The sequence below is a fragment of the Oncorhynchus mykiss genome, chromosome 11, assembly GCF_057628025.1.
Source record: "Oncorhynchus mykiss isolate SJ-2025 chromosome 11, ASM5762802v1, whole genome shotgun sequence".
Taxonomy (NCBI): Eukaryota; Metazoa; Chordata; class Actinopteri; order Salmoniformes; family Salmonidae; genus Oncorhynchus; species Oncorhynchus mykiss.
This window is the reverse complement of record NC_143032.1, coordinates 25952071-25965786: the sequence shown is the minus strand read 5'-3', so window position 1 is coordinate 25965786 and position 13716 is coordinate 25952071. Positions and strand designations below refer to the sequence as shown.

Below are 13716 nucleotides of genomic sequence, written 5' to 3'. Positions count from 1 at the left end.
CCACCTGCCTCTGTGGGATGTGGTGACAGATTCTTATGTGGCTAATACAGCAGCAACTGTTGGAGAAATGAAATCCTTTAGGCCCATTGTGTGCTGTAAGACTGAAGTTCATTCTGACATTCAGACTACACTTTCACGCCAGGATAATTACATGAAATACGTGTCTGTCATTTCTATCTGACCATGTGAAAAATGCACATAGTTGTGCTGTTATTATACATAATATATTATACATATAATTATTATACATAATTGGCATAAACTGTATAATGTATATTCTTGTAGGATGACGCAGAGAGAAGATAATCCGGTCGTGGATACTGTCTTACTGCCAGGGACTCACTGCCTTGGTGCCTATCATTATAGCCGAGTGTCCTTCAGTAAAACCTTTAGTAAAAAGCTATAACTGTTCTGCCCACCTGTTCTCTCTGTCTACGTTAGATCCCCTATCACTGTCAGTAAACAAAGACAGGCCTTGACCTGTCCTGGCCCTGCCCCCAGCTAGGTCAAAGGTCAAAGATTACTGTAGAGCCTAGCTCTTAGCTCTGGGGTCAAGGTGGACATGTACATACAGCCTGCGGATGGAGTCGTGTTTTTGATGGACACAAGGTCAGGTGGTCGGGTCGAGTTAAAAGACAATGACCCTGTAAGGTGCTACTCCTCCAGGCCAGGGTCTTCAGTAGGGAATGATATACCAGACCTGTCATCAAATAATATTCAAAGTCATTTCAAATACTTTCTGTGCTTTATTGAGCTTGCCTGGCTTAATAGAACCAACAGAATAGTCCCAAAACTTCAAACCTTCTGCCTCTGGCATTTCAGGCAGGCTCAATGTATTTGACTTAGAATAGAATTTGAACCCAGGTCTGGAGAATATACTTCCCCTCAGATATGGCCCATCCACAGTTGGAATCTGCCACAGTTGGAATCTGTATTTATGGAGATAGATTGTCACTCTATTTCAAGGCCTCTGAGGGCTTCAGACATATACAGAGTCTGGAAATAGAGTGAGGTGGTGCAGGGTGTAACTCAACTGGACACTACTAGAGCTGCATCCCAAATGGAACCCTACTCCCTATACTTAGAATGTTTTTATTTAACCTTTATTTAACTAGGCAGGTCAATATTATTTTCAACGATGGCCTACCTCGGCCAAACCCTCCCCTAACCCGGACGACGCTGGGCCAATTGTGCGCCGCCCTATGGGACTCCCGATCATGGCCGGTTGTGATAAGGCCCGGGATCAAACCAGGGTCTGTAGTGACTCCTCTAGCACTGAGATGCAGTGCCTTAGACCGCTGCGCCACTCGGGAGCCCTATATAGTGCACTACATTTGGCCAGAGCCCTATGGGGTAGGTCGAAAGTAGTGCACTAAATAGAAAATAGGTTTCCATTTGGGATGTAAACTTGATGTGGCCTACCTAGCTGCCTGCCCTTCAGTATGTCATTGTAGCGTTTGTTTCACCTCGACGGTCAGATTCATTTGTGAGAGTCGGTGTGTGCACGGTGCAGAGTGCCATTACTTGTGGCTGACTGTCAATCGTAGTATGTCATGAAAGAAGCATTTGATTCCTTTTACACGTTGTTAGAACCCTGTCAGAGCATGACTGTATAGTGTTTTATTAGCCTTTACCTTGGCTGACATGTCCTTTTGGTTTAAAATATTTTTTGTTGAGGTTATATTTCATTGTTTTGTTATACAATGATTTCTTTTCTAGGGCAAAGAATCCAGCCGTCGTCATTGTGACTGTCAGATACAGGTCATAAGCACTTTATACGTATTTCTAAACATATCTAAACATGTATTTAACCAGTGACTAACCAACAAAGGATTGCACTGTATACCACTGCCCAGTTATAACTGATCCCCATAGATTGGGGTACAATCTGATTTGGCCATGGGGTGAACCTCTGTGTAAAGGGATAGCTCTTGATCTTGATTTGCCATTATGTCTCCTCCTATGGTCCCTTTGAAGGTGACAACAAAGCTGGCTCCTACCTCACTGAGTCTCTAACGACACTGTAATGTGAGTGAACTGAGCTCAGCGCCATAGGGCAATAAGCTCAACTCCTCTCTGGTGAGACGCTTGATGTCATCTGATCTGTCTTCATCTAGGGTACTTGTTGCAGATAAATGAGTTCTGTGAAACAGGATGTACAATTTATAAAAGTGTTTTATTTGTTTGTATTAGAGGCGAAACGGACGTTCAATTCCTTCTGTCTTCATCTACTTTTTGCAGGTATCTGATCAACTTCTTTGAGATACGACGCAACATTTTTAAAATCGTTTAAAAAAAAAAAAAATTATTAGCATGAAAGCAGGCATCCATTCCCCTCTGTTTCATTGGTGTTATGATTGGTTGGGTGAAATGGGTTTGGAGGCCATTCAATGCAATGAAAAGAGTCTGTGAAGTGACTACTGCAGGTGATTTTGGGTCTCTACCGATGACTGTTTATTACTGTGCTATAACTACTTTATTGTCCAGCCACATTCTTTCAACAATTGATTTCATAATATTTGTTCCATTATCTGTTTGCCATGGTCAACTGAAGAGCTATGCCCTGGCCTAGTATTTGTATCTTAGTGTTTACACTGAAAGTCAGCTGACAAAAGTTTATTAGAAATATCAAAACATGAGGTATCCTTTACTGAAATAAGGTCTGTGAAAGAATGGAATAATGTTGTTTTTTTAAGACTAGATATAGAATTTGTTTGGATGTTTTCTTGTAACACCCCACTGCCCCCCAGTGGTATGAACCATTAAGTATTTTTTTCATTTACAATCATACCCATTTGGTATCTACCCACCTCATAATACTATATTTATGATGATAAATATCAATGTTTATATAAATGTATATTTATATTTCATGAACTCTATGGGTTCAGTTCATTCAGTCTGAGTGAATGTGAGACAGTGCTGCGTTGATAGGTGATCAAAGCCTTTCTTCCTCAGCTTTCAGATTCAGAGTATATCTATCTATATATATATATATACTGCTCAAAAAAATAAAGGGAACACTAAAATTACAAAATACTTTTTTCTTTACATAGTTGAATGTGCTGACAACAAAATCACACAAAAATGATCAATGGAAATCAAATGTATCAACCCATGGAGGTCTGGATTTGGAGTCACACTCAAAATTAAAGTGGAAAACCACACTACAGGCTGATCCAACTTTGATGTAATGTCCTTAAAACAAGTCAAAATAAGGTAGTAGTGTGTGTGGCCTCCACGTGCCTGTATGACCTCCCTACAATACCTGGGCATGCTCCTGATGAGGTGGCGGATGGTCTCCTGAGGGATCTCCTCCCAGACCTGGACTAAAGCATCCGCCAACTCCTGGACAGTCTGTGGTGCAATGTGGCGTTGGTGGATGGAGCGAGAGATGATGTCCCAGATGTGCTCAATTGGATTCAGGTCTGGGGAATGGGCGGGCCAGTCCATAGCATCAATGCCTTCCTCTTGCAGGAACTGCTGACACACTCCAGCCACATGAGGTCTAGCATTGTCTTGCATTAGGAGGAACCCAGGGCCAACCGCACCAGCATATGGTCTCACAAGGGGTCTGAGGATCTCATCTCATCTGAGGATCTCATCTGCGGCCCTATATATATATATATATATAATATATATACAGTACGTGTCGACAGTTTGGACATACCTATTCATTCAAGGGTTTTTATTTATTTGTACTATTTCCTACTGAGGTAGCCGCCATGCTAGTTAACTGTGCCTTGAATTCTAAATAAATCACTGACAGTGTCACCAGAAAAGCATCATCACACCACCTCCTCCATACTTCACTGTGGGAACCACACATGCGTAGATCATCCGTTCACCTACTCTGCGTCTCAAAGACACTGCAGTTGGAACCAAAAATCTCAACGGACAGATTTCCACCGTTCTAATGTCAATTGCTTGTGTTTCTTGGAACAAGCAAGTCTGTTCTTCTTATTGGTGTCCTTTAATAGTGGTTTCTTTGCAGCAATTGGACCATGAAGGCTTGACTCACGCAGTGTCCTCTTAACAGTTGATGTTGAGATGTGTCTGTTACTTGAACTCTGTGAAGCATTTATTTGGGCTGCAATCTGAGGTGCAGTTAACTCTAATGAACTAATCCTTTTCAGCAGAGGTAACTCTGGGTCTTCTTTTCCTGTGGCGGTACTCGTGAGAGCCAGTTTCATCATATCGCTTGATGGTTTTTGCTTCTGCACTTGAAGAAACTTTCAAAGTTCTTGAAATTATCCGGATTGACTGACCTTCATGTTTTACTAATCCTTTGTAAACTTCTGGAAAAAATTGTGATTGACCAGATACAATGCTATTTCACAGTAAACAAATTGACAACAGAATTTCAGCATGCTTATAGGGAAGGACACTCAACAAGTACAACACTTATACAAGTGACTGATGATTGGCTGAGAGAAATTGATGATAAAATAATTGTGGGGGCTGTCTTGTTAGACTTCAGTGCAGCTTTTGACACGATCGATCATAGTCTGCGGCTGAAAAAACGTATGTGTTATGGCTTTACACCCCCTGCAATAATGTGGATAAAGAGTTACTTGTCTAACAGAACACAGAGTGTGTTCTTTAATGGAAGCCTCTCAAATATAATCCAGTTAGAATAAGGAATTCCCCAGGGTAGCTGTTTAGGCCCCTTGCTTTTTTCAATTTTTACTAACGCATGCCACTAACTTTGAGTAAAGCCAGAGTGTCTATGTATGCGGATGACTCAACACTATACACGTCAGCTACTACAGTGACTGAAATGACTGCAACACTCAACAAAGAGCTGCAGTTAGTTTCAGAGTGGGAGGCAAGGAATAAATTAGCCCTAAATATTTCTAAAACTAAAAGCGTTGTATTTGGAACTAAACACTCACTAAACCCTAAATCTCAACTAAATCTTATAATAAATAATGTGGAAAGTGAGTAAGTTGAGATGACTAAACTGCTTGGAGTAACCCTAGATTGTAAACTGTCATGGTCAAAACATATTGATACAGTAGTAGCTAAGATTGGGAGAAGTCTGTCCATAAAAAAAGCAATGCTCTGCCTTCTTCACAACACTATCAACAAGGCAGGTCCTACAGGCCCTAGTTTTGTCACACCTTGACTACTGTTCAGTCGTGTGGTCAGGTACAAAATAAAAGGACTTAGGAAAATTGCAATTGGCTCAGAACAGGGCAGCACGGCTGGTCCTTGGATGTACACAGAGAGCTAATATTAATAATATGCATGTCAATCTCTCCTGGCTGAAACTTTTATTTATGAGAGCTATTGGCATGTTGAATGCACGGAGATGTCTGTCTGGAATACTTGCACACAGCTCGAAAACCCGTGCAGACCCCACAAGACATGCCACAAGAGGTCTCTTCACAGTCCCCAAGTCCAGAACAGACTATGGGAGGCACACAGTACTACATAGAGCCATGACTACATGGAACTCTCTTACACATCAAGTAACTCATGCCAGCAGTAAAATTAGATTTTAAAAAACTGATTAAGGCCTCTCGGGTGGCGCAGTGGTTAAGGGCCACCAGAGACTCTGTGCTGTGCCACCAGAGACTCTGGGTTCTTGCCCAGGCTCTGTCGCAACCGGCCGCGACCGGGAGGTCCGTGGGGCGACGCACAATTGGCCTAGTATCGTCCGGGTTAGGGAGGGTATGGCCGGTAGGGATATCCTTGTCTCATAGAGCACCAGCGACTCCTGTGGCGGGCCGGGTGCAGTGCACGCTAATCGAGGTCGCCAGGTGCACGGTGTTGTCTCCGACACATTGGTGCGGCTGGCTTCTGGGTTGGATGCGCGCTGTGTTAATAAGAAGCAGTGCGGCTTGGTTGGCTTGTGTATCGGAGGACGCATGACTTTTGACCTTCGTCTCTCCCAAGCCCGTACGGGAGTTGTAGGGATGAGACAAGATAGTAGCTACTAACAATTGGATACCACGAAAAAGGGGGTAAAAATTCAACAACAACAAAAATATATTTTAAAAAATACAAATTTTAAAATAAAAAAAACTGGTTAAAAAAACACCTTATGGAACAGCGGGGACTGTGAAGCAACACAAACATTGGTGCAGACACATGCATACACACACACACGATAACATATGCACTATGCATACACATGGATTTAGTACTGTAGATATGTGGTAGTGGTGGAATAGGGGCCTGAGGGCACACAGTGCATGTAGTGCATGTATTGTGAATGGATTGTAATTTGTTCTTAAATTGTATAAACTGTCCAGGAAGAGTAGCTGCTGCTTTGGCAACAGCTAATGGGGTTCCATAATAAATACAAATACAAATGATGAGGTCATTTTTCTTTGCTTATTTGAGCTGCTCTTGCCATAATATGGACTGGGTCTCTTACCAAATAGGACTACATGATTCCATATGTGTTATTTCGTAGTTCTGATGTCTTCACTATTATTCTACAATAAAGAAAATAGTTTTAAAAAATATATAAAAAATACCTTGAATGAATAGGTGTGTCAACTTTTGACTGGTACTGTATACATGAACACTTGGCCATACGGTCTGTTCACAGTTAGGCATCCCCCTGCAAGATGGTATGAGATGTATTCTCCATGTAGCATGTCTCCCCTCCTGAATATTGTAGTGGTCCGACTATAAACTGTCCTTTGTGGAAGAACGTCTGGGAAATAGCTCAGTCCTTTAGATAAAAGGATAACTTTTCCTTTTGTGTGTGTGTCAGTCACAGGGGGACCGAGGGAAAGGAGCACTGTGTTCCTCCTTGCCGTGTGGGGGACAAGGGGGTTGCATGGGAACTCTTGAGAGGCAGGATGTTGTACAGACCATTCTCCCTCTGCAGGGTCATTGTTGTCATGCTAACATGACATCTTTGTCACACACAATAACAGTTCTGGCTCTGCTGACACCTGTCCTTAAGTTAGAGAGGTACTAAAACGGCAAACTTCTTAGTTGGACTGTCGGACCACTTGTCAAGTGGTCTTTGAAGTTTAAATCGCTTAATTGGATCAGAGGATACTTTGAAAAAAGGATGTGTCACAAAGATAGAATTTCCCATTTGGGAAAACAAACTGGGTGTGGCAGGTGGTAGAGTCAGGTGTGGGGGAAGCCTGTCTTCTAGTATGTTTCAAAATCATAAAGCAACTTTAATCCCAAGCCCAACTGTAACCGTTTCTGTGACGTTTATTTCCCTCGTGGTGTAACTCCAAAATCTGAGAGAACACAGATGTCGCTGAGCTCTTTATTTCTCAACATCTGCGTTTTGAACAGGCCTGTTGGGAATATGAGCATAAAACCAGTCTACGGGGTCATGAACCCTCCCACTCCATATGAGCAAGTCACAGAGCACAAGGGTCAGGGCATGCTCTATCTCATACAGTAGATGTAGTCATACACTCGGATACACAGCTGTGGGGTCTTTTTATTAAGTTGTAAATGTTGTCGTCTTCACTGTAAATGGAAGGGACAGGGCGGCAGGTAGCCTAGCGGTTAAGAGCATTGAGCCAGTAACCGAAAGGTTGCTGGTTCAAATCCCTGAGCCGACTAGGTGAAATATCTGTCTGTGCCCTTGAGCAAGGCGCTTAACCTTAATTGCTCCTATACGTCGCTCAGGATAAATGTTTGCTAAATGACCAAAAAAATATATATAATTTAAAAAAATATCCAAAGGAGTATTCAACAAAGCTGTGGTATAGTCACAGATCACTGTGGTGAAATATTAATCAAATACCTAATTACATTTGTGTCCCTTTTACTCTTTTGTGATTTTCGCACACCACAACGTGTTGTTTGGGGTTGGTGACATATAGGCTGATTATAGCCAAGAGAACCGTTTTGATTTCTGGCTAGCAAATTTATCTGAGGTTGGTGTCAGAGTTGCTGTGTGTCCTCCATCCTCACTAAGGCTTTGTACTAATGTATAGGCCTACTCCACTCCACATCTCACCTCACGCACTAGGAGATGAAAAGGCTGTGTGTGTGCGTGCGCATGCTTGCGCTCGCGATCGATGGCGTTTAATAAGCATAACCTGGCTCTGACCCTCTGCAGTCCTCTGTGTTGCTCCTTCATCAAACACTGTGATTAATATTTAATGGCCTAGCCATGTCAGAATGCATGCATCTCTTAACACGTACGGCAGAAAAAGGAACAACATAAAGGCTACGAATGCTTCGCTTCACTGCAGCCACTGATTAGGAAATCAGACAAGTCAATCGCTGCAATGCAATGGGAGGTTGTTTCTTGCCTCGCTGCACAAAGCTAGAGGATTCAAGATGAGTTCTTTAATCTTGTTGGTGAGGATTTCACTCTGTTAATAGTTGATATTAGGTGGAAGGATAGGCTAGCTACCTTCTTCTCTGTCTGATACCACAGTGGTGATACATTGTAGGCTATTTACACTGTATATAGATTTTTTTTTATTGACTGTATGTTTGTTTATTCCACGTGTTGTTGCTTGTGTCGCACTGCTTTGCTTTATCTTGTCCAGGTCGCAGTTGTAAAGGAGAACTTGTTCTCTACTGGCTCACCTGGTTAAATAAAGGTGAAATAAAATAAAAATAAATGTGCCTATTATTCTGAGTAGAACACCAAGGTTATTTCCACAAAAAACACATGCATGCTTTAATAAATACAGATTTGAAATGGATTCCGGTAGCAATCCAATGTGTGAAGAAAAGTGTCATCTCAGAAAACAAAAGGGAACTATATGGAATCGGTAATTTGGCTTTCAGCAACCAGAGCCCAGTGTGTACGGGTCATAAGGTCAGAGTGGACAGCCATTTGAAATGTTGGAGTCACTTCTGATTACGATGTGAAGCTCATCTTAACGACACTCCCAGGGAGTCGCAGGGTTCAGCTTTTACTTTCTTAGATAACATCCCCAGATTTGGGTTACGATCCTCTTAAGAAACAGACGGCTCTCAGGTAATTACATTTTGTGACAATCAGCCAAGCCAGGGCTTGCCCCGTTGCCCTGAACCGCCCGCTTGCTCAATAGACGTGCGTGTTAAGAGGAAATCAGATGCACAGCTTTCTTTTTACCACTAGGTGGGAGTATGAAATCATGTCTGCGTCAACAAGGAGTGGTTTTTAAATTAAACCTAAATTACCTCTGCAGGGTAAGTTTGGCCAACTTCATGTGCGTAAAGTTGCTAATAACACAAATGAATAACTGTTTCCTCAAAGCTGATAGTTGAAGCTCCAGGTCAGAGCACAGGTAAATGAAAACAAAAAGTGTCATAACTTTGTAATAACAGTGTTATAGCTGTAGGCTTAGTTGTTAGTTAAGAGGCCTATCTTCATTCCAGACATTCTGTTATGGACACACCTCATTTAGGTCCAGTGTTTTGACTCACAGAAGTTCGCTTTAAAACGCTCTCAATTGACATCTCTGTCCATTGCATGGATCTTCATCCAAATAACGCTTAGCCGGGCCACAAAACACACAAGAGCCTTGAAAAATACCTCAAACATCAGAGGATCACAGTCACATTTGACATTTTGCTGAAAAGAAATTGCACCTTTTATGTGGGGTTATATTGTATCATCTCATGCCAATGCATTGGGTTTACTTGGACACAAAGATACATTTGCTGCAAAAACGTCTGTCCCGGGGAGTCCTAAGATGTGACATGATGTGAACAGACCAGCTGTGGAGCATTCACTGCCATTTCAATATCATGTCAAAACCCTACGGTCTTCATAATAGGCTACATAGAGAGTTGAGACAGAGATGTTTTGATTCAGCTTTATAAAATGGGAAGAGTTGCAGCTTCAGCAGCTCTGCTCTGACAAAAACCGAAGCGAGAGAGGAGCCCTAAAGTTCTTTTAATTCAATAACGGCGTCCATCAAAGCAACAACAGCCGCGCAAATTGGACATTAGGGGATCCTTGGTGCATCTGAGGGACACTTCTAACTACATGTCACCTTTATCCTCTGCCATTAAAAAAGTGAGATCAAAGTCTCCGACAGATGAAAAGAACCCATTCCCTACATTTAAACTCTATTCAACTTGGTCCTCTTTTAATCAATTAAGTAGCGGGCCTTTGCAAGCATGTGAAGAGTTTGAACCCTTATGGAGAGGGGATGCTTCAACTCAACCCCTGCCTCTAATTACGAGGCCGATGGTTAAAAGGGTTCTCTTTGCTGCTCAGATTCACAAAAGCATCTATTACAGCGGTCTTCAACATGGTGACTGACTGACCGCAAGGAACCACCAAGTACTGAGTACCATGAGGGAGTGATTTGTAGAAGAATCAAATAGCTTTAGAAAAGTTACACAGAAGTTTTACATTTATCAAAATGTTTATTTTTATTGTCAAAATAAAAGTCAGATTTGCTTTTTTACAAAGAGACATCTTCTACACTTTATACACATTTACAATAGCTTATACATTTTCTTTTATACAGAATTTACAAGTTTGTACATAACCATTATATAAATACATCTTTATAATTAAAAAAATGACACATATAATATTTGGGCACTATTAAGGCTTAATTTAAACCATCTTTGATATTGTTCTGATTGATTTATACAATTATATCTGACTGGCACTATGTTAAGGTTATCAATCAGTCCTTATAGGGTTATGAACTAAATGTTTATTTGCGTAAAAAGAAAGAACACATAATGCCCATGTGCCCAGAAATGCCAGTCTGCTCGTTCTATACATATGAATGGGTAGGAATGAACTCTTGTTAATGCCAGGTAGGCTACAATGTTATAACCAGTTCTTCAACAGTATGTTAAAATGCTAACTGGTATAAAAAAAAGAGTGCTAGCCAAGCTCCGGAACAATTAGCCCATTAGTCCATCCATGGGTTTCTCTTCAAACCTGTGACAATGGCATCTGCTTTGGGCAAGATACAGAGCTGGCAGTACCCGATCTCCAGGTTAGTCCTGTGCTCACGTCACTGTACATTGAGCCACTGGTGCCTTTGCTACCCCAACAGCAGCGCGTGCAGAAGGTCCTCCATGATTCCAGGGTCTTCCCCGACCATATCCACACGCCGGACGTGATGCCCACCAGAAGGCACATAAAGTACTTCAACATGAAGACAGCATAGTCCGGCTTGTTCAGTTCATGCTCCGACAGACAGGAGCAGTTGTGGGTGATCTCCCAACTCTGTCTGTTGTGCTGCTCGTAGAAGTAACAGGCCACTATAATAGTGGCAGGTACGGTGTACAACACGGTGAATATCCCTATCCTTATCATCAACTTCTCCAGCTTGTCTGTTTTGGTGCCACCCTGTTTGATCACGCTGCGTATCCTGAACAGGGACACAAACCCGGCCAGGAGGAACATAGTGCCGATAAATAAATATATGACCAGGGGGGCCAACACGAATCCTCTCAGATTGTCCAAGTTTTGATTGCCAACGTAGCAGATTCCAGCCACTGAGTCCCCGTCCACAGAGCTGAGGGCCAACACAGCAATAGATTTCATACTAGGGATAAGCCAAGCAGCCAGGTGAAAATATTGGGAGTAACTGGCTATGGCTTCGTTTCCCCATTTCATCCCAGCAGCCAGGAACCATGTCAAAGAGAGAATGACCCACCAGATAGAACTGGCCATGCCGAAGAAATAAATCAAAAGAAACACAACAGTACAGAGTGCAGGGCCAGTGGTCTCATAGTGAATGTGTTCCACGTCATACTCCCGGTTGCAGGCCACCTTTTCGTGTCCAGCGATTAGTCTGACGATATACCCGATGGAAACAAACATGTAACAGGCAGAGAGGAAAATAATGGGTCTCTCTGGGTACTTGAACCGCTCCATGTCTATGAGAAAAGTGGCAACCGTTGCGAACGTGGACACAAAACATAACACGGACCACAGACCTATCCAGAACGCGGTAAACGTTCTCTCGTCTTGCGTAAAATAGGGGTTATGGCAGGGCATGGCGCAGTTTAAAAGCTGCCCGGTCTTCACCCGGTTGTAGAGGTGATGCCGGTCAGTGTTTACCGGGACCATGGGCGAAAGACACTTGCACTGCGGCTCGCAGGGAGCCGGCGGTTTGTATTTACCGGGAACACCGGGTCGATTGTGTCCTTTGTTGTTTTTATTAGGGTTAAACGCCTTACCCGGATAGTTGGTAGGCTTAGAAAGGACCGGTGATACTGTGGTCGAGTGAGTCCTATTGTAGTCCATACATAACATCTCCGGATTGCCTTGAACCGGTAGCGAGTCACATTTCATTCTGTCTGGCCAGGGAAAACCATACTGCCTCATAAGAGGCGCGCAGCCTGCCTTCGCTCTCTCGCAGACGCTCCGGCACGGTGGCAGTGGTTTCTTATAGTCCTCTAGGCAAATAGGAGTGTACATGCTGCAGAGAAAGAACTTGAGGTCCGGCGAGCACTGGATTTCAACCAGAGGCCAGAACTGGTGTACCTCCAAACCCGCCTCGTCCTGGGTGTCGTGATTGAACTGGTTGGGCATGTAGGTATAGTTGTAGCCGATCCCCTTGCACAGAGGCACGGCAATCTCTTGGCAGGTGATCTCCTTCGCCGTGGTGCCGCTGGATCTCGGTAAAATAGCAAGTGCGAGAAGCAGGTATATCCCCGACAGGTAGCACTCCATCCTTTATCGGATCCCTCTCCTCTGTTGATAAAACAGCAGTACAGTAGTCCTCCTCTGCCTGCTCCTGTCTCTTGCCAGAGCCTGCGCAGTCTAATTAGATCGTGTACAGTGAACCCATCTCGCTTACTCTTTTGGCACGGAGTTGCAAGCAATTTGCAAACCGTGTATACTTTCAGAGGAGGAGCGGGAGGAGAAATTATAGCCTTCAGGCGAGCAGGAGCAGTCAAGATGGCTGAGGACTGAGGAGAAGCGAGAGATGCAGAACACCCGGCTTTATTCCCTTGTAAAAAAAAAAGGGGTGCTATGGTTATCCTGTAGCTTATCCTCGACCAGGACTCTTTCCCCTGAATTGGTTTGCATGCTCCGTTTAAAACGATTATAGAAGTTTAAAAATCGTGGCTACTGTTTCTCGAAAAGCAGTGGCTACATTCGTTGTGTGTGCTCTATGTTCTATTGCCCATACAATTCGTTGTGCCACGGACGCCACGTTCAGTATTTATATTGGAGACGTGAAGTCCTCCCCCCATGCTCCGTTGACAAATCAGACAGCAGGGGCGGGACTTTGGGATAAGTCAATCAAGTTTTCTCTGAGCGTTTTGTTTGATAGCCTTAGTTTGTTTTTCAGTTGCCTACGGTAATGTTTGACCAATTCCATTAGAAATGCGACGGAGTGTTCGTGTAACACAAGGCGTAAAGGGAGGTGAATAGGTTTACCAGGTGTAGAATAGCAATACCATAATAGTAACACAGTAATAACACAAAATTGATCACATGTATATAGGCTACTGTAATTTGAAAAGTAGCCAGTAGCCACACTAAAAGTGAAAATGCACAAGGTATTTTCATTTTATACCTTTGTCAATTTTCAGTTAAAAAGAAAATCACTTGACACTGATAAAAATACGATGTTCAACAGAATTAAAATACCACTACGACCCATAATGGAATGGGAGCTCTTCTTCAGCAGGTTCATTTGCGCATGATAGGGCTGCCCAGGGGGTTGTTTGTCTGTGAGAAAGGGGTATTTATTGATTAATTGAGGTGCTGATGTTTTGTTTAGCGGTTGTATAGGGCTCACGCAGGGGGGGTAATTGCGTGAACGCCAAGAACAAGCACCACAGTTTGTA

At 43.0% G+C, this 13716-nt stretch overlaps 1 protein-coding gene across 1 annotated transcript; it reads right to left on the bottom strand.

Moving 5' to 3' along the window:
• Positions 1–10291: 10291 nt before the first annotated feature.
• fzd8a (frizzled class receptor 8a) lies at positions 10292–13061 on the bottom strand. The gene has a single exon (XM_021620593.3). It carries the CDS (start codon positions 12587–12589, stop codon positions 10838–10840), a length of 1752 nt encoding a protein of 583 aa, XP_021476268.1. The 5' UTR covers positions 12590–13061; the 3' UTR covers positions 10292–10837.
• Positions 13062–13716: the final 655 nt, after the last annotated feature.